This window comes from Alexandromys fortis, unplaced genomic scaffold (genome assembly GCF_014885135.2).
Source record: "Alexandromys fortis isolate MF-2015 unplaced genomic scaffold, M_Fortis_MF-2015_v1.1 scaffold_4, whole genome shotgun sequence".
Taxonomy (NCBI): Eukaryota; Metazoa; Chordata; class Mammalia; order Rodentia; family Cricetidae; genus Alexandromys; species Alexandromys fortis.
Window position 1 is genome coordinate 6,581,337 of NW_026067944.1, and position 19,884 is coordinate 6,601,220.

At 37.4% G+C, this 19,884-nt stretch overlaps 1 protein-coding gene across 1 annotated transcript in view; it reads left to right on the forward strand.

Annotated features, from left to right (window-relative positions):
• The window catches only part of Samsn1 (SAM domain, SH3 domain and nuclear localization signals 1), a 50,379-nt gene extending 34,979 nt beyond the window's left edge, over positions 1 to 15,400 (forward strand). Inside the window, exons 6-8 of the mRNA XM_050149053.1 lie at positions 1,473 to 1,679; positions 4,324 to 4,474; positions 14,572 to 15,400. Of these exons, the coding sequence (XP_050005010.1) occupies positions 1,473 to 1,679; positions 4,324 to 4,474; positions 14,572 to 14,765 (552 nt within the window). The 3' untranslated portion in view covers positions 14,766 to 15,400. The remainder of the gene's footprint in view (positions 1 to 1,472; positions 1,680 to 4,323; positions 4,475 to 14,571) is intronic.
• The last annotated feature ends 4,484 nt before the right edge of the window (positions 15,401 to 19,884 follow it).

Consider the following 19,884-nt stretch of genomic DNA (forward strand, 5'->3'; position numbering starts at 1 on the left):
CTGGGCGGAAGAGGAAGTGAGGTCAGACTCTGCTCTGCTCCCGGAGACTCGACAGCTCTGCTCTCTGGAGCAGAGACACCATGATGGACAGAGGCTAGAATCTTCCCGGTAAGCGCACCTTGGAGTGCTTACACAGATGATTAGAAATGGGCTAAATTAATATGTGAGAATTAGCCTGGAAAAGGCTAGATAGAAATGGGTCAAGCAGTTAAATGAATACAGTTTGTGTGTTGTTATTTCGGGCATGAGCTAGCCAAGCGGCCGGGGTGTTGGGGACGCAACCCCGCTGCTGCTCATATTCCAACAGTTGAGCATGGATGTCACCTACATGGCAGGCAAGCAGCCACATGGTAGAGTTGGGTACTGCAGTGAAATAAAGAAGGCAAAGTATTAGGAAAGCACACTTAGAAAAGAGATACAATAGAAAGGAAATGTTATGGTTTTCTGAGTAATTCAGACAGACTTGGGAAATTGTCTACAGCCCTACCTGAGCGGTGAGAGTTCTGGGAAGTAATAGCTCATTAGTTCACTAAAGGGCTCATTCTCATTATTCCTCTTCTCCCTTGAACATGACTTAAAGTGAACCCACTTCCCAAGAGGTGACCCTTTGGCTAGATGATTGTCCAGGCCAACCAGATTAATCCTCTTATATTTTGAGGACCTTGAAAAGTTAGGTCTCCACCAGGCCAGAGAGCTAGCTTTCCCTGTGGGTTTCTGTAGGTCACAGGTGAATGCGTCCATGAGTGACACCGACAGCAGGAGCGCCACCATTACCTCAAGAATTAATCAACATATCCGGCTGCACAAATACTTCCATTACATACTTAGTAAAGCCTTTCGTTTCATTACTTTAGCTCAATAAAACAATTTGCATAGACTTATTTTATACTGTAAAAGAATCGTGTCATATGAGCTAAAACCATGAACAAAGAGTCCAAGTTTCTTTCTTCCCCTTTAAGAGAGCACATTCAAATGATGATCTGATGCTTTATTCCTATACTGATTTAGGAGGTGGGATAAAAATGGATCATTTTTAAGATCACACAACTTAGGCTTGAGCTCTGACCCCATCTTTAACTTCATTTAAGAATGCGACAAGTCACTTAATATCACTGTTTCTTTTTCTGTAACACTTAAAGCAGTAATCTGATACCTTATACTCTCTACCCAATATATATGTATTGCAATAAGATAACAGCATATTTAAAATACCATGTATATTGTTATACAAATGTTAGTTAGTGAGTTGATATAATAGGGAAAGGAAAAGTACCATCAAGCATGCCTGTGTTCTTTGCTATAAAGTGAGCACTTTCATTGAAGATGTGAATTCCTGTCTATTTCTGCAATCTCTGAAGACCTTTACCACACTATCCTCATCCCTCTAAGATTCCTATGGTTCCCTTCTTTCTCCATATTCCTAAAGCATGATGGTGCTTTGGAATTTGATATGCATTTGCTTTTGTCCTTAGAAAGGAGACGTGATAGACATTATCTGTAAAACACCGATGGGAATGTGGACAGGGATGCTGAATAATAAAGTTGGAAACTTCAAATTTATTTATGTGGATGTTATCTCAGAAGAGGAAGCAGCTCCTAAGAAAACAAAGGCGCATAGAAGTAGTAAAAGAGAGAGCACCGGGACTCTGCAGGATTTCTTAGAGCAGATTCACCTCCAGGTTAGTAAACCTTTGGTCTGTTTGCTTTTGCTGAAAAATGGGTAGACTAGAAAGTGGATCAGTCTTTACACCTGGTTGTTAAGAATGTAAGATTTACAGCAAAGGAAAATCTGTTTTCCTAGAACAGCTCTTGTTTTTCCTTTATTACGTTTCTATGCAAGGACAGGTCTTGATGTAGCACCTTTTGGACTAAACCCTAATCATATTTAGCAGCCAACAACAGCAGAGATTAATGTAGAGAAATGGCACTGAAAATGAAAAAAATATATCTCTAGGAGAATAGGAGACCACAGAAAAATATTTAAGTGAGAATGACCAAGAAAATAGGTAGAATGCAGTCAAATTTGAGGGACTCAGAAGAAGAATGAATGAAAGCTTGTGTTTTTACGATAGAGAGGTCAAAATGAAATGCAGAGAAAATAACTGAATATAATCGTCTCAGAAGTAATTTCAGAAACAGTGATCATTAATGCTCTAATGATTATTTCAAGGAAAAGTTTGTTTTATGAGCACCTCACTTGAATGCATTGCACCACTGGCATGCCAATCGCCTATTTTTATTATATCAGTACCTAATAAAAGAAATAGCTCTTGTTACATGGTACAATATACTACATAGTACAGTATCTACCGTAAATAGGACCACTCCATTCTCAGTGTAAAAAAAACTACCTCAAACACACACACACATACACACACACACACACACACTACATAGCACAGTATCCACCATACTCTCAGTTTTGAATTCATTCACAAAATTCACTCATCAGTATTTGGCTAGCGCAATCCATCAATACAAAAGCAATTATATTTTCCTTAATTGTTATTTCTGAGTTATTAAGTTACTCTTCTGTCTGCCAACATACTGTTCAAGTTTCATTATAGAATGATTGAGACAGTGTGATACTCCTGGGGGGAAACGCCGTTGAAAACCTGCCGCTGTCACCCATGGAAAAACACCTAAGTGTGTTAAACACCATACTCAAGAAGTTAGAGTTAGATTGCTGTGTAAGAATGGAAACTTTGGTACTCTGTGTTCTTCTAAAATACACTATTTTTAAACAAATTATCATTATCCTTTTCCCCTTTTCGGTTAAAATGTGCTTTGTAATAAGTTTTTTTCTGATTACTTAAAACTTTCTGATACCATATTTAATTTTAGTAACTGAAATAAAGATATTAACTAGATTTAAATAAAATTGGAGACATTTTTGAGGAAGTTGGAAAAAATGTCACTTCACTTTGCATATTCAGTCTGCTAGAACAGCGGTTGTGGAAATAACAGAGCGGTGTTTCTCACCCTTCCCAATGCTGAAACCTTTAAAACTGTTCCTCATGTTGTGGTGACCTCCAACCATAAAATTTATTATTATTATTATTTTGTTTTTTTTGAGACGGGTTTCTCTGTGTAGTTTTGCTACCTGTCCTGGAACTAGTTCTTGTAGACCAGGCTGGCCTCAAATTCACAGAGATCCACCTGCCTCTGGCTCCCAAGTGCTGGGATTAAAGGCATGTGCCATCACTGCCAGGCCTAACATTATTTTTGTTGCTACTTCATAACTGATATTTTTCTACTGTTATGAGTCATAATGTAATATATGATACACAGGATATTTGATATACAACCCCACTGAAGGTCACAACTCACAGGCTGAGAACCACATAGATACTTTATGATCAGAAGTCTAAGAATTTTACCCTTATATATGTTGATGCAAATGACAGACAAAATATCCCTACTGAAGAAAGGAAATACATGCTTACTTCAACTGTGAGCCTTTCATATGTAATTAAAATTTAAATTTAAAGGGGAGGTGAGAGGCAAGGAGGGGAGCATAGAAAAATGTAGAGCTCAATAAAAATCAATAAAAAAAGAAAGAAAAAAATTACATAGCAAGCCTGTGATTCACTAGATATATAATACCTCTCCACTCAGTCAAAATACTAAATTCATTTTGTACACAGAACTGTGTCTGCTTTGAATTAATTTTTATTTCTTACATTTATTTATTTGTTCATTGTGTGTGTTTGTGTGTGCACGCGCGCGTGCGCACGCTGTGGAATGAATGTGGAGGTAAGAGGACATTTACAGGAGTGAATTTCTTCTACAATTTATGCTTTGGGACCCAATCTATGTCACCAGCCTAGACAGCAAGCAGATTACCTGCTAATCCATCTCACTGGAGCTCAAATTCATTATTTACCTACACTAAGAAAATAATGAGAGTAGATATTTTCATGACCAAGCAATCAAAAAGAGAGACTGGTGCAGAGATATTACTATAGCTTAGTCTATGAGAGGTACTGTGTTGAATGCCTTGAGTAAATGCTGTCTTTTAATGAGGTACGAAGTGGGATGGACAAGTCAGCTGACAAGAGATCCACGATTTCCTGCTATCATCAGAACCAAGGGATTATTTCTTCTTTACATTTGTCCTTCTGAAGGTTAAGAATTTACAACACTCTCTATTAAATGCCCTAGCGTTTGTTTGTGGGAAAATAGTATAAATAAAATGACCCTAGGCACAAGTTCCACTGGTGTTTTTTCTGTCATAGGCATTTGTATAATTATTTTAATTTAGAGGAATCACAATACTTGATTATTAGCTTATGGATTATACACATTTCCTTCCTCCTACAGGAGTATACTTCAACACTTCTGCTCAATGGCTACGAGACCCTGGAAGACTTGAAGGATATTAAAGAAAGTCACCTCATTGAGTTAAACATTGCCAATCCAGAAGACAGGATGAGGTTACTCTCAGCTGCTGAGAGTCTCCTGGATGAAGACAGTAAGTGTACATATCCACCCTTCTCCCTCCTGATCATCATGCTTTAATATAAACAGTGAAATCATTAAAAGCATAACCCAATGTCACTTACTAAGAATCATATAAAGCATTCTTCCTTATAACATGAAAGTTTTTTTTATATAATATCAGATACTACTCTGGCCAAAATATATAATTAGGAAAAAATTTTGACTGTATTCTTACAAAAGAAAAAACTTTCTCTGCGTATCTTGTTTTCGTCCTTCCAGGCTATTAATTTACACAAAAGTGGATGCCTGCATTCTCAAAGACCAAGGGACTTAGAGACAAATATTTTAGTACCAGTGTGAGCCATTAGTGAGAAATGCCACATATGTCTACCGTAGAACGGCACAGCGCCTGGTTCTAAGTTAATGAGCTTTCCCTACCACACAGGAAAATTCATTTCATTACCATATAGTCACATCTTTCGTGTGTTTATAGTACTCTTTGTAAATGCAATAATAGCTTGCAAAAATATTCAGTACTCACTTTTATTATCAGAGCTGCTTCTCTGTATTTGTAAATATGAACTAAAGATGAAATAATAAATGCAGATTCATTTATGGCCGAGTACAAGTTATGCCAGCTGGGTTTATGAAAATGGAATAGCTTTTATTTTTACAATCGCCCATTCAGAACACTGTTTCTATTAAATCTAGTCAAACCTCAAAACCCTGAGTTTAGGGAAGGCCAAGCACTGCAGAGCATATTGTAATGGGAAAAAAATAAATAAATAAAAAGGAATGGAGCCTCTGCTCTAAACACATGCAAATACAGCAAAACCAACTAGACTCCATAGCTATAGATGTAGAGTTGTTTCTATTCTTGAGTGTGTGTGTGTGTGTGTGTGTGTGTGTGTGTGTGTGAACAATAATTATAAATGGGGGCGCTGGGCAAGCATGGTGGGAGCAGGAGGAGGAGGAAGGATGGAAATGACGTGAATATGGCGTACTCAGGCATGGAATTCTCAAACAATATTTTCAAGGGAAAAAAGACAAACAAAGAAAAAGAAATGGAATCTATCTTCAAATTTTAAAAAAAGTATTTAAACCATCCAAGCCAGTCTTCTTTTTCAAAACCTAAACTTAAGTACTTTCTCCAAACGTAACACTCTTAGTAAAATTTCATTCTAACGTCTTCCTCTTTATTATTTTCCTTCATGCTGCTGCCAGCTCAGAGGCTGAGGCAGGAAGTACCTTGTATCTTGAACACAAGTTCCTAGTGATTTCAGAGTTAAGATTCAGGCCAATGTTTGGGAAGCATTGCCAGACTACTTAATACCGCAAGGAACAGTTCAGAGGGCGAGCAGGAGGGAATCTGTACATAGCAACCAGACCTTGACTTCCTTTGTGGGTTATTCTGTACTTCATTTCAGAAGTCCTACCAAACTGAGGCACAGCCTGGCTATACTTGTTTCACATGTGATAACAATTAATGTAACTATTTAGAAACTTTCTTTCTTTTTTCTACTTGTGGTGTTGTGTTTGCACAGATATTTATTCTTTCCCAACAATTTAGGCATGCATGACTAACCCAACACCAGTAGAAATGATTCTATGCCTAATTTATTATTATAAATAATATTCATTATTATATATTTTATTATTATAACTAATATATTATTTATAATAATATAGTTTTATTTGAAGTTCTGGGGACTGGGGGATGCGCTCAGGTGGATAGAGTCTCAAACGCGGGCAAAAATTGACTTAGAAAAGTAGATGGCTTATTCAGAGCTTGAGACCAGATAAAATCCGCCGGTGAGACTTGATGCAGAGATATCTCTTCGGTAGATGAGGCAGCTTTCTCTACATCTTATCATTTCAATTCCTGGCTCCTCACTAAACAATGTGTCCTAAGAAAGCAGTTCTGTAGGCTTCTCGTGTTACTCATGTGCAGTCACATAGCCAATCTCCAAAGGAATGTAACCACGAAATACGAGGAGAGAGAAAATAGCTTCTGAATGTTTGAAAATACTTGCCGGTCTCCTACATTTCAAACCACCTACCTTGTCCTATTTCCAGCTGAAGCAAATAATAACTGAATTTCGAAGAGGTCAAACAAATAGATAAGAAGGAGAGGTAGGGCTGTCATCAAAGGCACACCGCTGTAGAGCTCAAAATTCCACCTTTTGCATATGCAACCTAGTAAATATAAAAATAAATAAATAAATACTTTAAAGGGGAAACTTTCTACTACTTCATCAGTTTCCTAAAGGGTAATATTTTCAAGATAGAAAAGCTAAACATGAATAGCTAACTAGATTTTCAAGCCGTCTATCTGAGACTAAATGTCCTAAGACTGTGAGATTGTATGTTCCAGTCTTTCTTGATCTCTGAAAACAAAATGCAAGTCACATCATGTGACTTTCATTGTTGGACATATGAAGAGGGCAAATGCCAGAAATTATTTATCTGCCTGAGACTCTTTAGAATGTGGTACTTGAAAAGTCAAGAGATGCTGAATACTCAACAACAGCCTCTTACGTGTAAGCATACACACAGAGCGTCTGCTTTCAGGAGACAAATCACAGAAAGATGCAGGTTTGACTTGTGTCACTTTCAACACACAGCCTTGAGATTACTCTTATTTTAATCTTGTGCTATAAAGCAGTGTTAGAATATACACGTCAAAAAGATGCATATCGTATGTTAGGCTATGCTGACCGAAAGCAATTTATCTCATATGAAACCGTTTCGCTTAAGAAATAAAGAAGAATGACTTTCATTTGTTGATAAGATGGTGAATTCTGATGCCGTGGCACCATGCTCTGCGGGCTTATTTTTATCTATCCTACCTTGTGAATCATATCTCCTCCAACAAACCTAAAGAGTAAAAGCACAACCTTCATGTTCCTTGAATGATAAAGACCTGAATATATGGCTGTATAAAAATGTTATATTGTTTAAAAAACAAATGCATGCCATAGTCACAGACAAAACATAGCTCTTAAAAGAATGGGATGTACAAATTAGCCCCATTTTATGTGTGTGTCTTTATTATTATGATTGAATCAGCTCATGTCTGTGAGAACATTCCTAATTTGGGGTTCCATTATTACTTTGAGAATTTGGAGAGTTTCTGCTTTGCCAGTCATTCAATATAAAAATTAAACAAACTGTCCTAAGTGTTAAAAACTCATGATATTTCAGGAAACGGTACAAGCCCAATCTGAATTAGTATTTTATATATATATACTTATATATATATTTTATATATATAATATATATATGGTATTAAAGACGACTGAAGATAAGACAAGGGGTGGGAACAAGAATCTAAGATTTAGAATTTTATTTTCATTTCCTCTTAGCCCAGAAGTAGATAGTATTATTCTAACTTTGATTAATATTAAAATGTAAGCTTGATTAAATATTTTAGGACACTACTTGATGGGAGGCAAGATTCTTCTCCAACTAGCTCATACAAGGGCATGAGAGGTATTCGAGCCGGTCATGTGTTTATTGCCGGACAATGACTACTTTGGGGCTCTGTAGCCCCAGCAGGATACTTAGGGGTATTCAGAATCCACTCCCGTGTTGCATTATCACGGAGCAGAATAAAGTCATTGGTTGCACCTGGGAATTTAGATAAAATGTGAGATAGGCAAGCTGTGAGCCAGTTCTTGAAGGGACAAAGAAAGCAGGATCTGTTTACTTTGTATATATAAGGGTTCTTGTGTTCATGATGTGACTTTAAAATTGGTCTCTGTTTCATGAGCAAATGTTCCCATCAGCTTGAAGAGGTGTGTGTGTGCGTGTGTGTATGTGTGTGCGCACACATGCTCATAGGTGTTCTACATACAAAACCTTTAAAGTCACTTTGTCTTACCCAGAAATACGTACGTAGAAGAAAACAGTTAACTGTTGTTTATAGGATATAATTTGCTTTTCTTCTGCAATTTCTTTGTGTGCATTTGGAATTATTTTGATGCGTCTTAAATATATCTCGCAAACAGCGTCCTACTGTCCTTGGGGTAAAGGAGTAATGGAAATACCTTTCTTTCTTAGCACAGAGAGCTAATTAAATTTTAAATTATAAAATTATGGTCACAAAATAAGAAAACGTCACAGAATTGATATTCAGTGTATTTTAGATACTAGTAAGCTCTGCTTTCAGTGCCAAGTGAGGAGGAAAAGCGAAGGGTAGCTTGTGTGCCAGGTTATTGGCACAGGCTGTGGTCACAGCAGCTCCTCATTGCTCTCCCATCCCCAGTTGTGCCGTCCTGCCTGCCCAAGTTTGATGCAGGGCAAATGGGAGGGCCCTGTCAGTAGCTGGAACAAGAGCCGCCAGCAGGGAAGATTTGCAGCCAGAGCAGACAGCAGTCCAGCAGTTGGTCCAGCAGTGTCCCAGTCTACCCTGGAGGCTAGCCCTTGACATGTGTACCTGGGCTTCGAACACACCTGGAGTATGATTTGAGTCTGGATACAAAAAGATAAACAGTTTTAGAAAAGATACAATAATTGCTCACATGAACAAGTAGAGGAGATGGACAGATATTTTATTGGTATCTGTTTACACATTCGCACATATAGATTAATATATTTTTACTCGTAGATGCTTGGCTTTGGGATTTAATTTCCCCAGACTTATTTTTGTTGTTATTATCTACGATTTCATTTGTGGCAAATAGCATATTATATACTAATATAAAAAATAAATTAAAATCAAAACATTTTTAACCTTTCTTCCGAGAGTAATTTCTAGTGAGAAGAACTTAGAGACTTCTCACACCAGTCAGACTAATGTAATGCCTCTGTGTGTGCATGTGTGTGTGTGTGTGCATGTAACACTCTAGTACTTGCTTTTATACTACAGTGTGACTGTGACCTAGCCTCGGTCAAACAAGATGAAATCTTCAACCCCAAGTGCTTTCCTCAGATTTCAGTCCTGTTTTTCATCTAGTAGTAGACTAACAAATGCTCACAGAGACAATAGACGTTAAGTGGGGATTCTAAGTAAAGAGGCCTGCAATAGTGAGAAAGACTCTGCTGATGGTAGAAGGTGATGTTGCCTGCAGTCCCACCGTACGTGAGTGAGTTTGCAATAGGGAGATGGGTAGATTGGTATCTGGGCAAGATTTATTTCATCGACATGTTAGCAACATACACGTGTGTGTAGAGAGTATAAATAATTTTTGGAAGGCAATCATGTATAAAATTGAATGTTTAAAATAGGAATAGTTTAAATATAGAATTCAAGTTCTAGGATTTTTCCATTAAATTTACTAAAAAAAAAAAGTGACCTCAAATGCTAGAAAATCTAGTTACAACTTAAAATTCTACCAACTAATTTGCTAAGTGAATCAAAATATACCATAAAAAGCAAGGTATTTTGAAAATATTAAGAGCCCGATAGTAGTCTCTATACAGATATGAACATATATACAAAAGATTAAATGATGTAATGGATATTTTTATTGTTGCAGTGACTAAATCACTAACATGAGGAAACAAGGGAAGGAAAGGTTTATATCCCACAGTTTGGGTGGACAGTCCACTACGGTGGGGAAATCTGTAGCAGGAGCATGTAGCTCATCACATGGCACACAAAGTCAGGAAGCTGAAGGACAAACTCTAGTTGGTGCTCAGCTCACTTTCTCACATTTATTCCCAGGACCCCAGCATTTGGAATAGGCTCACCCATATTTAGAGTGAATAGCCTCACCTCATTCAACTCAAACTAGAAACTTCCTCAAAAATATGCCAAGAGGCATGTTTCATGTTGATGCTACATCTGTAGAGTTGACCACTAAAACATTGTGAATGGTAAAAAAGCAAACGGAATGCTGTCCACATGTGGGTAATCTTATTTTTTATAAAAATCATAATTTAAAAAATGATGATGTTAACTTTTGCCATATTGATAAATCAAGGGAATTGTACCTCTATCCTCTTACTGTTTCGTTTCTTTTGTCTGTTTGCTTTTTTCTTCTAAACCTGAGAATTAATCTGGCATAAGATGTATCAGTTGGAGAGAATAAAGATGCCAGCATTTATTTGATATGTTTTATATGTCAAAAAGTATTTTCTCAGGAAATAAGAATCAAACAATTATAATTGAACTTTTATGAATTAATTTAAAGAAGGGCAAGAGAATAATAGTATGGCCAGGCCATGGGCTTGGCGTTAGCTAGTCAATGGGGTAAAGAAATGGCGTGGAAAATAAAGACCATGTAAAGTTTTACCGTGGCCTCATCTGTCCTTTGGTGTATTCCCATGGGACCCTTCTCCCCATCAACAGGAAGAGGAATGTATTCTTGCACCTGTTGCTGTCCGAGTATATTTATTGCTAAGAGTCAATATGTAAAGTACCACATTTTGAGATCATAGAATCGTAACTTCATCAAGTAGGTAGTATCTTATTTATTAGAATTATAAAATTAATTTCCAAAGTCTGTTGCTCAATAATATATCTGGGAAATTTGTGGTTAAAAACCTGGAAGATCAATCAAAACTTGGAAGTTTGGACCACAGAACCTTTAACACTGTAATGTGTGAGAATAGACACTGAGAAGTTCTTCCCAGGAAAAAGATCTAGTTTTATGCCTTTAAAGTATTCTTCACTTTTAACATAATTGAGACTGCCTACACTTAATTAATTAAATGTCACAACTCCAATATAATTATTTTATGAATAATTATTTTAGCTGTCTTATGTTTAATCACCATGCCATTTTTCAATATTGATGACAATCTTAAATCTATAATTTTTGATTTATGGACCTTATATAATTCTCTTAAAATTTTGGTAGGGAATAAAATATTTTCTAAATAGTCTTTTCTTAATATGTTAATTTTAATTTCATTATGTAGCATATAAAATTTAATTACTAAATTTTTTATTGTGGCTGTTATTAATCGATTTCAATAACCAATACTTATACCCACTTATGCTCATGTTTCAAATGCATAGTCTTTGGGAAATTCACAAACCATTTTGTGGCTATCTCAAATAAAAATATTATTTTAACTTGTCCATTGTCTAAAAATAAAATATAAAATATTGTAGATAGCTAAGAAATAAATAGTAAATCAGTCTAATATTTTAATACATCCATTTTTAATTAATTATATGAACATATGCTCTTATATAATTGGAATAACATAATATAGAAAAATAAATGTTTATTTTGTTGTTATTTTGTGTTTTTAAGTAACACTGGAAATGTTTTATTGTGTAAATATGCACTCGGAAATCTTCCGTGAAGTCCGTAATTTTGGCAGTAAACTTTTTCTTATTACAATGTGTTATTTGCCTGGTTAATTGAGATGATTGGAACACAGGACTGAGCTGATGTAGATTATGGTATCAATTTCTAGGTAAGCCAATTAGCCTTGCTCTGTTTCCCTGACACATGAGAGGTTTAAATAACTTAGAAAGAAAATGTAAATGCATTACCGTGAGTTTATTCTCACTGTAGGTAAAAAGAAAACCCAAATAAAACAACAACAACAACAACAACAATAGTAGCCTAAGGCCTACATTTATACCAGTCCCTGACATTAGAGTCAGCATGAAAAGAAACAAGACTCGATCTGGCCCTCTGCATCCAAAGCCCGGGGTTCTATGGAGCTGCCCCGGCCGTAACGCTGTATAATGACCTGCCTTTTCTTTTTATAGTTACAGCTGAGGGGCTTCCGCTGATAACCTGCCGGAAATTACAGCAGGCCTGGCGGGAAGCATCTGAGGAGAGCAGTCATGTTTTCACTTCATGAGGAAACCATTAGCAAATCACTGCTGTTCTGTAAATTACCGGCTGCTTAAGTCTCGGCCTGAGAAACCGCTGTCCCTCTTCCTAAAGAGTGCGGGTGGAAGGGCTCTCACAGCAAAGAACCTGTATTTAAAACAAAGCAATTCCTGGGGTCCCGAGACCCTGAGACAGTTTTTCTCTGGGGAAACAAAACAAAGCTCCTTTGTTACTAAAACAATGCTTATGCTGTGGAAAAGTCAGACTTCTTGGACTGTTTTGGGTCCATTTGTGGTGCAATGTATAGAGACTTCTGAGGTTAAAAAGAAGCTGAGTGTTGATTTTTTTGAAAGAAAAAAGGAGATAATTTTGGAAATCAGAGACTTCTGAGCCTAAACTTTCTATCTTCAGAATAGCTCCACACATTTTACTCAACCTGAAGAGGAAAGAGGGCTCTGAACAAATGAGTCTGATGATCCCAAGATTTGCTTAGAAAGTCATCCTGAAAGACTGGTTTGTTTCTTTTCGGTAGCAATAAGATGAAAAGGCAGAAGCAAGAGGAGCAACTCCTTAAAAAAAAATGATGCCTAAACTCAGCCAGCCCCCTATTCATAAAAAGAGGGCTTGGTAACACAATGACAGATCTTCATCAAGTCTATTGACTAAGTCAATCTACAACTTAAGGGTCTTTGCTAATGCTTCAGGGTAGTTGAGTTTTATGATCAAATTATTAACACCACCAGTATTCAGAGGACAGATTTTAGAATACTTAAAAGTTGTAGCAACAATTAATCGGGAGAATATTATTTATATAGTAGATGGTAATATTATACATCAGGAATCATTTCTTCAGGAGAAATGCAATAAATGTGGCTTTGTGGTTTGGAATAAAAGTCCTCCAGGAAAGGGTTAAAGGAAATGGTGTGTTTCATGCTGAAGATGAGTAGATTAGGAAGTGGTTTTTAACATTCTTTCAGTAATTTTGAACAAGTACTTATTGCATAACTACAGAATCAGAAAAGATATTAAGCATTTTCTCGATTGATCTAAGCGTGAGGAATAGCTACTAGCATTCTGATACAAGAAAGGGAAGTTGTTCACTACATACAGGCGTACCTGAAATCACCAGAGTTCGTTTCTCATGTCTATCAGACATTAGCGAGGACTGATTGTTAGCGAGGTTAGAGGGCAGGGCATAAACCAACTTCCACAAGATGGAACATAGACAAATGCTCGTGAAAAACAGAAGATGACGTGCAAGATAAAGGCAGATAACCTAATTGGTGTCATGTGAGTCAGCTGAAAACAATTCTGGATCTTGAAGCTCTGCTATATTTTCCTCTAATTGGAAGTGGATAAGTACAGGGCAACAGGATTAAGAATATGAGGCACAGTTCTCGCCTCAACTGTCAATGTCTGTGCTTGCCCATCCCAGTGTGGAGCAGGGAAGAGCAAAGTGAAGAGTCCCTGCTACTAGCTGGAGACAGAGGGTGTGCCGCTGTTGGGAGACAGCTAGGAGCTGACAGCTCGAGATTCATTTTCAGTCTGAAGCCCTTAGCTCATGACACAGAGGAATCCCTAGCAGACAAAGAACCTTCACAGAGACCAGGAGTAGTCTGGTGGCAAAGGATCCCAGACAGGAGTCACGGGACACAAGGTTGCTTAGGTTCTTTAGAGAAATCTTTTGTTCAAGTCCTGAGATTCTTCATTCTCAAAGATAATACCTTTTTGTATATAAATCTGCTTTAGTGAGCAAATCTCAAAGTAAACTATTGTTATTAGACAAACCGAATCTCACAAAGCAGTTCTGGCAATTTGGAGTTTTGTACTCAAAAAGTTGCCTAGTTCCCTTATGTCTGATTCTGTGGTGAATGCAGATATAGGAGACTTCGGATCTTTCAGAGTATTCGCCAAATTCCAAGTGTTTGAAGACCCTGCTGTACAGTTTGTCACAGTGAGTGATCTCTTAGTTACATATCCACACATTCATAATTCCAGAACTGTTCATCACTTGGATTATACTTCAAACTCCACGTGACTTTCCTAATGATCCTTTAAGGAATACTTGGACCAAGCATCTGTCATACTGTGGAGACAATCTGTTTTCTTTGGCAACTTATTATTAATGTAAAATGAGAGTCCATATTGGTCCTTGCTCGTGTAGGCAGTTCACATGAATAACATGAAGGTAAAAGTGACAATGATGAGCACTGATTGATTTCCATGAGTTTGAACATCTGAGTGCACATATCTGGTTTAAAACAATTAAATGAGTATTTTATCCAAGTCGAGATTGGAATAGTTAGAATAGGATCATGCTTGCATCTGACAGCCCTATGAAAGTTCTCTCGGCTCTTCCTAACCACTATGCTTTTCCCATTTATAGCCACTGAAGAGCAAGAAAATGAATCTGCACCTCTGTCCTTAAGACCTGAAAGCAAGTCACAGTTAGATGACTGCCCAAGGGACTCTGGCTGTTACGTCTCCTCAGGAAACTCAGATAATGGCAAAGAGGACCCGGAGGCAGAAAGTCTGCCTGACATGGTACAGAAGATGGTCATCACAGAAGCCAGTGACTGAACACACATTCGCATCTCCATGTACATGGAGTTCCATTTGAACTCTGCATCTGCTACAAGATCAAATAGAAGCGTTCCAATTGCATCCCCAAGTGCAAAGTGTTTTAATGTGAATGACTGCACATGTAAATGTATATCTCTAAATTCCCAGTGACTGTGCGTAATGTGTGTATTTATTAAATACTGTGTGTTAAAGTTCATCTGCCTATATTAGAAAAAAAAGACATAATGCAAAATACCATGGTGGTGCGTGATATATGCTGTTCTTGCCTTTATTTCATAAGTGTAAAAATACAGTGATGAAACTGTTTATTTATATATATATAATACATATCATTGGGATATTTTATGGACAAGGTTTTAGTTGGACTGACTTCTACAGCCGAACGTATACTCATTTTTTTTAATTGTTGGAAAATGTAGCCTGAAATTAGATACTTTGTTCTGAACAAGGGTGGATTTTGAGTGACAATATCCTGTTTATTTCTTACTCTGTTATCTGATATGCAGATAGAGTTAACCAAAAACTTTCTGTTTTTATTTAGTAAAAATAATTGTAGATATGTTTTATTTTTATATGTAAATATTTTTAATTTTTTTCATCCCTAATAATAATAAAATATACCATGTACATATTATATTTTCTAGACTAAAATTATTTAAGTTATTTTAATATTCTATTTTAGAGAACATTTCTATTATAACATGTTGAATAGTCAATCTTCAGTTAAGAAAGTATCGTGATTCCACAATCATCTCCTAAATGCAGCATCATGGTACTTCCAGATTTCAGTTTGACATGCACAAAGACTTTATCTTGACTAGAACATTCTCTCTCCTATTTTCTTTCTACCCCACCATTCTTTTTCTGAAACCGAGAGCTAGTCACTGAAATGTAAAGTGATTTCGTTCTTTCATCTGCTTTGATCTTCCTCAGACAAATTTGCAAATACGGATCCTACCTCTAGAAATGCTTCTAATATTCCCAACATCCCATCCACAACCAGGGCCGCTATCACATTTCAGACTCTTGTGTGGAATATTATAATGCCGTTACAATGGATATACCATGTTCAAATCTACTCCCACATAGTCTCTAGAAAAATCTTCATGACTCAAGTAAAATCATTCTCCTTCCTTGAAACATTTGATGGCCTCTCATTAACTTTAGCATAACATGTAGACATACGTGAGCCCTTTGCCAAGGGCTTTGCCCTCCTCGTGATCGTTTCTGACCACACTTGACCGAGCGTAGTCTGCTCAGTCTTTCAGATCCACCATTCCCACCACGACTCTCCGTACGTTAGGTATTTTTTTCAGTGCCTGGCCTGCTATTTTTTTTCAGCCTTATCTTCCCTCTATTTTGTCCTCAAACTATGACACAAGAGTGGCTTGCTATGTGACCATTTCCTGATCCCTTTCTGGGCTTTTTTCTCTGTGTTTCCAAAGCCCTCTTATACATAGTTGGTTACAGAAATCCTCCATTTTTTTCTTGAAAGTTGCCTTTCCACAAGACTGGGATCTCATGATAGAATTTATTTGCTTAGGTTTTTAACCGTTCAGTGTTTAGTAAAATCTGGCCCAGTAAGAACACTGAGACAATTCTTCCTATAGTTTATTGAGTATGGTGATTATTTCCAATGTACAATTAGACCTTTCCAGTTAAGTCACTCTTACCAACCTACAGGGGAATGTCACCAAATTACTTATCAGTTTTTAAAGAAAATGTGGAGTTGGAAATGGATCAGTGTTTAAGACCACTTGCTCCTCAATCATGAGATCTGGAGCTTGTATCCTAGCAACCAAGTGGGTAGCTCACAAACATTTGTAAATCCAGCTCCAAGGGACCAGATACCCTATTCTGGACTCCATGGACACCCTGACACACATGTGCTCATACCGATACTCCTCTCTCTCGCTCCTCTTCCTCCTCCTCCTCCTCCTCCTCCTCCTCCTCCTCCTCCTCCTCCCTCTCTCTCTCTCTCTCTCTCTCTCTCTCTCTCCCACACACCCACCCACACGCACACGCACGCACACACACACACACACACACACACACTAAAAACTGAAATAAGAGGCCTAAACAGGTTTGTGTGTTTAGAGCACAGACAGATATTCCAGAGAACCTGGGGTTAATTCCCAGGACCAGTACCAATAGTGCACAGCCACCTGAGACTGAAAATCCAGAGGGCTCCAGCTTCTCTAGTCTCTGCGTGTAACTTCATCCCTATGAACAGTTCGCAACCCAAACATGCACAAACACATAATTAAAACAATAATGATCAATTTTCAAAAAAACAAGAAATGAAAGATAATAAAGAAAAGTCAGGCAAAATAAAATGTACTCTGAATGCTGAAGACACAATCATTCTAACAGATCTAATCTCACGTGCAGGGCCATATCAGATATGACGCACATGGTTACCTCAATTTCCTCCTCAGCAAACTAGGCTTTTTCCTGACTTTGGTAACCACACTTGAAGATTAGTCTAGACCACGTTAATGCACACGGCACGGAAACTGATCTCAGCTTTTCTTTTACATTGTACTAACCCCACTCTCTCAGTTTGCTCAAAAGAGTATGACACTTTTATGGCGATGAAAGCAGATTCTAGGTTGGAAAAGAACCCTGAAACCAACTATAATAAAAAATACCTATCTCCTACAGAGTGAAACTCTTCCACAATTTCTATCCCCTGAAAATGGAACTTTTATACCAGTCGAGGATTTAGGGGCATCCTTTTGAGAAGAGGCCTTCGGGAATCAACAACAAAGAAAGTCTACAAAAGGAAGGAAGAGAGGAAAATAGAAAAACAAGAAGCCTAAGTAGCCAGGACAAAGGGCTGAACATGGAGACCTGTCCCTAATGAGGACGTTACTACGGAAACATGTCCCTATTTAAGATGATGTTGCATGTCCTTAATTCCTAAGTCCCTGAACTTATAGCATCCGTCTGTCCAATGCAAAAGATGCCCAACCAACAGAGGGAAAGCAGGTTTTCATAATTTAATCATATATAGATCACTGAATGGAAAGAATCAAGGGCAAGAGCTCACTGCAAGTCAGTGAGCTAAGGGACTGTACCTTCTGCTAGTTTCTTTTTCTTTTTTTCAGTTTTCAGTCTGAGTTTCAGTCTGAGTCCTTTAAGAGCAGATGAGGATATAGTTAGAAAGCCATGAAGCTAATATTTAAAGGATACTCTTATTGACTCTGATGGTTTAAACCTGGCAAGATGCCCAATCACATATAATTATTTAGACTTGGTCAATAAAGGTCTTTTGGACCAAGCAATGTGCAAAAGGAAACTCAATCCACCTGTTGGAGCTAATTGCTTACAGGTAGTTTTCCATGACTATAGTCTTTCTAGTATGTAGGGGTTACCTGGTCCCAGAGATTATATATATATATGTGTGTGTGTGTGTGTGTGTGTGTGTGTGTATATATGTATGTATATGTATATATGTATATATATATATATATATTTGAAAATTTACCTATGGCAGTTGACAAGGTTAGAGAAATATTAGCCTCACCAAATTTTCCCATACAAAAACAATATTCAATACTTGGGATTGAATCCTCTGCCGTGTACAAGAACCGAATCACCCACTTCTATCTTTTTTGTTTATTATTTATTTACCTACTTACTTGCTTGTTATAAATAAATAAATTATATAAGGTACACTAGATTGTCCAGGGTGGTTTTAACCTTTTGATCCTCCTGCCTCAGCCTCCTGAGTAGTAGCTTGGATATAGGCTTACACCATCAAATCCAGTTCAGTTTTGTGTGTGTGTGTATGTGTGCTGTTGTTTTGTTTTTGATAAATACAAAATTCAGACCATTTCAGTTCTGGTTTTCAATTAACTCTATAATTGATATTTATAAGCCTGAATATTACGTTCAATTGAAAATATGTTACTAGTAGCTTCTTTTTTTTTAAATCATATTGCTGGGGGGTAGAGAAAAAAAATTAAAGAAAACGGCCAGTAGCTGATTATTAGGTTTTGGTCAAGTTTCATTTTACTGAGGTTATAGCCACATGGTTTGCAACTTCCTGAGTGTGGCAAAATTGATGACATTTAATGTTGAGAAATTTCCACCGTAAGCATAAGTTCTGAGAAAAGTATGTGTAGAAATGTTTAGATAGCCCCTCATCTTACACACAAGTACTATTCCACACAGCCACCAAAAGACTTCATAATTAATTAGCATTATGGCATCATATCCTCTTGATAAAGTGACAAACCCTGCTACATTTATGAGAAGGTTCAGAGATAGGCGAACAGACTCTAAGCTGAAGTTAAAAACTAATAGCAATTTCTAACTCTGAAAAGGCGTGTGCGTGAGCAGGGGAAGAAAATAGAAACCACCTGGTTTTGTTCTACCTCCACTTACCACCGCACCCCGCAGAGAACTCGCTATGCATGTAGACCCGCAGACTAGCGGTTCCGGAGTTGAATCATGTGGTTTGAGAACTGTGGGACTCCACTCTGGCATTTATCACCAAAGAGGGATGCTTTTTCATCTAAAAGGGATATGAACCCTGGTAGATCTATATGACGCACTCAACACAGTACGTGTAGTGCTTGTATAAAAGCCACTATGATTTCTATAGCCACAATTTCATTTTCCCCTACCTAGCCCTAGCTATAAGATGGAAGCAGTACTCATTCTGTGATCATGAGATCTTGAAAGTCTTCAGACATAAGTGGCCTGGGGTCTGCAGAAAAACTGTGCTGACCAGAAACACTAAGGGAGGTCAGCTGGTTGTAGAGAGCTCAGCGTAGTGAGATTTTACAGGGCACATCATCTGTTAGCACCTGAGCAGTTCAGAAAGAAACTCTACTGCACTTAGCCTTAACTCCCCACTCTCCACACCTGAAATGAGTAATGATGTTTAATAATGAATTGTTAAATATATAAATTATTGATTAATGAATGGAAAAAAATAAAATTGGGATTGTTACTGCCATGGGCCTTGGTTTCTTATAAATCATAGGATGATTGCCCTACAGGCAACAGGGAAGCCCTTCGAAAACACCCTAGATGTAAATATTTACATATATACAAAATGTATGCACATTTTGGCAGAGGATTGTCATGGGAAATTAAAGTACTA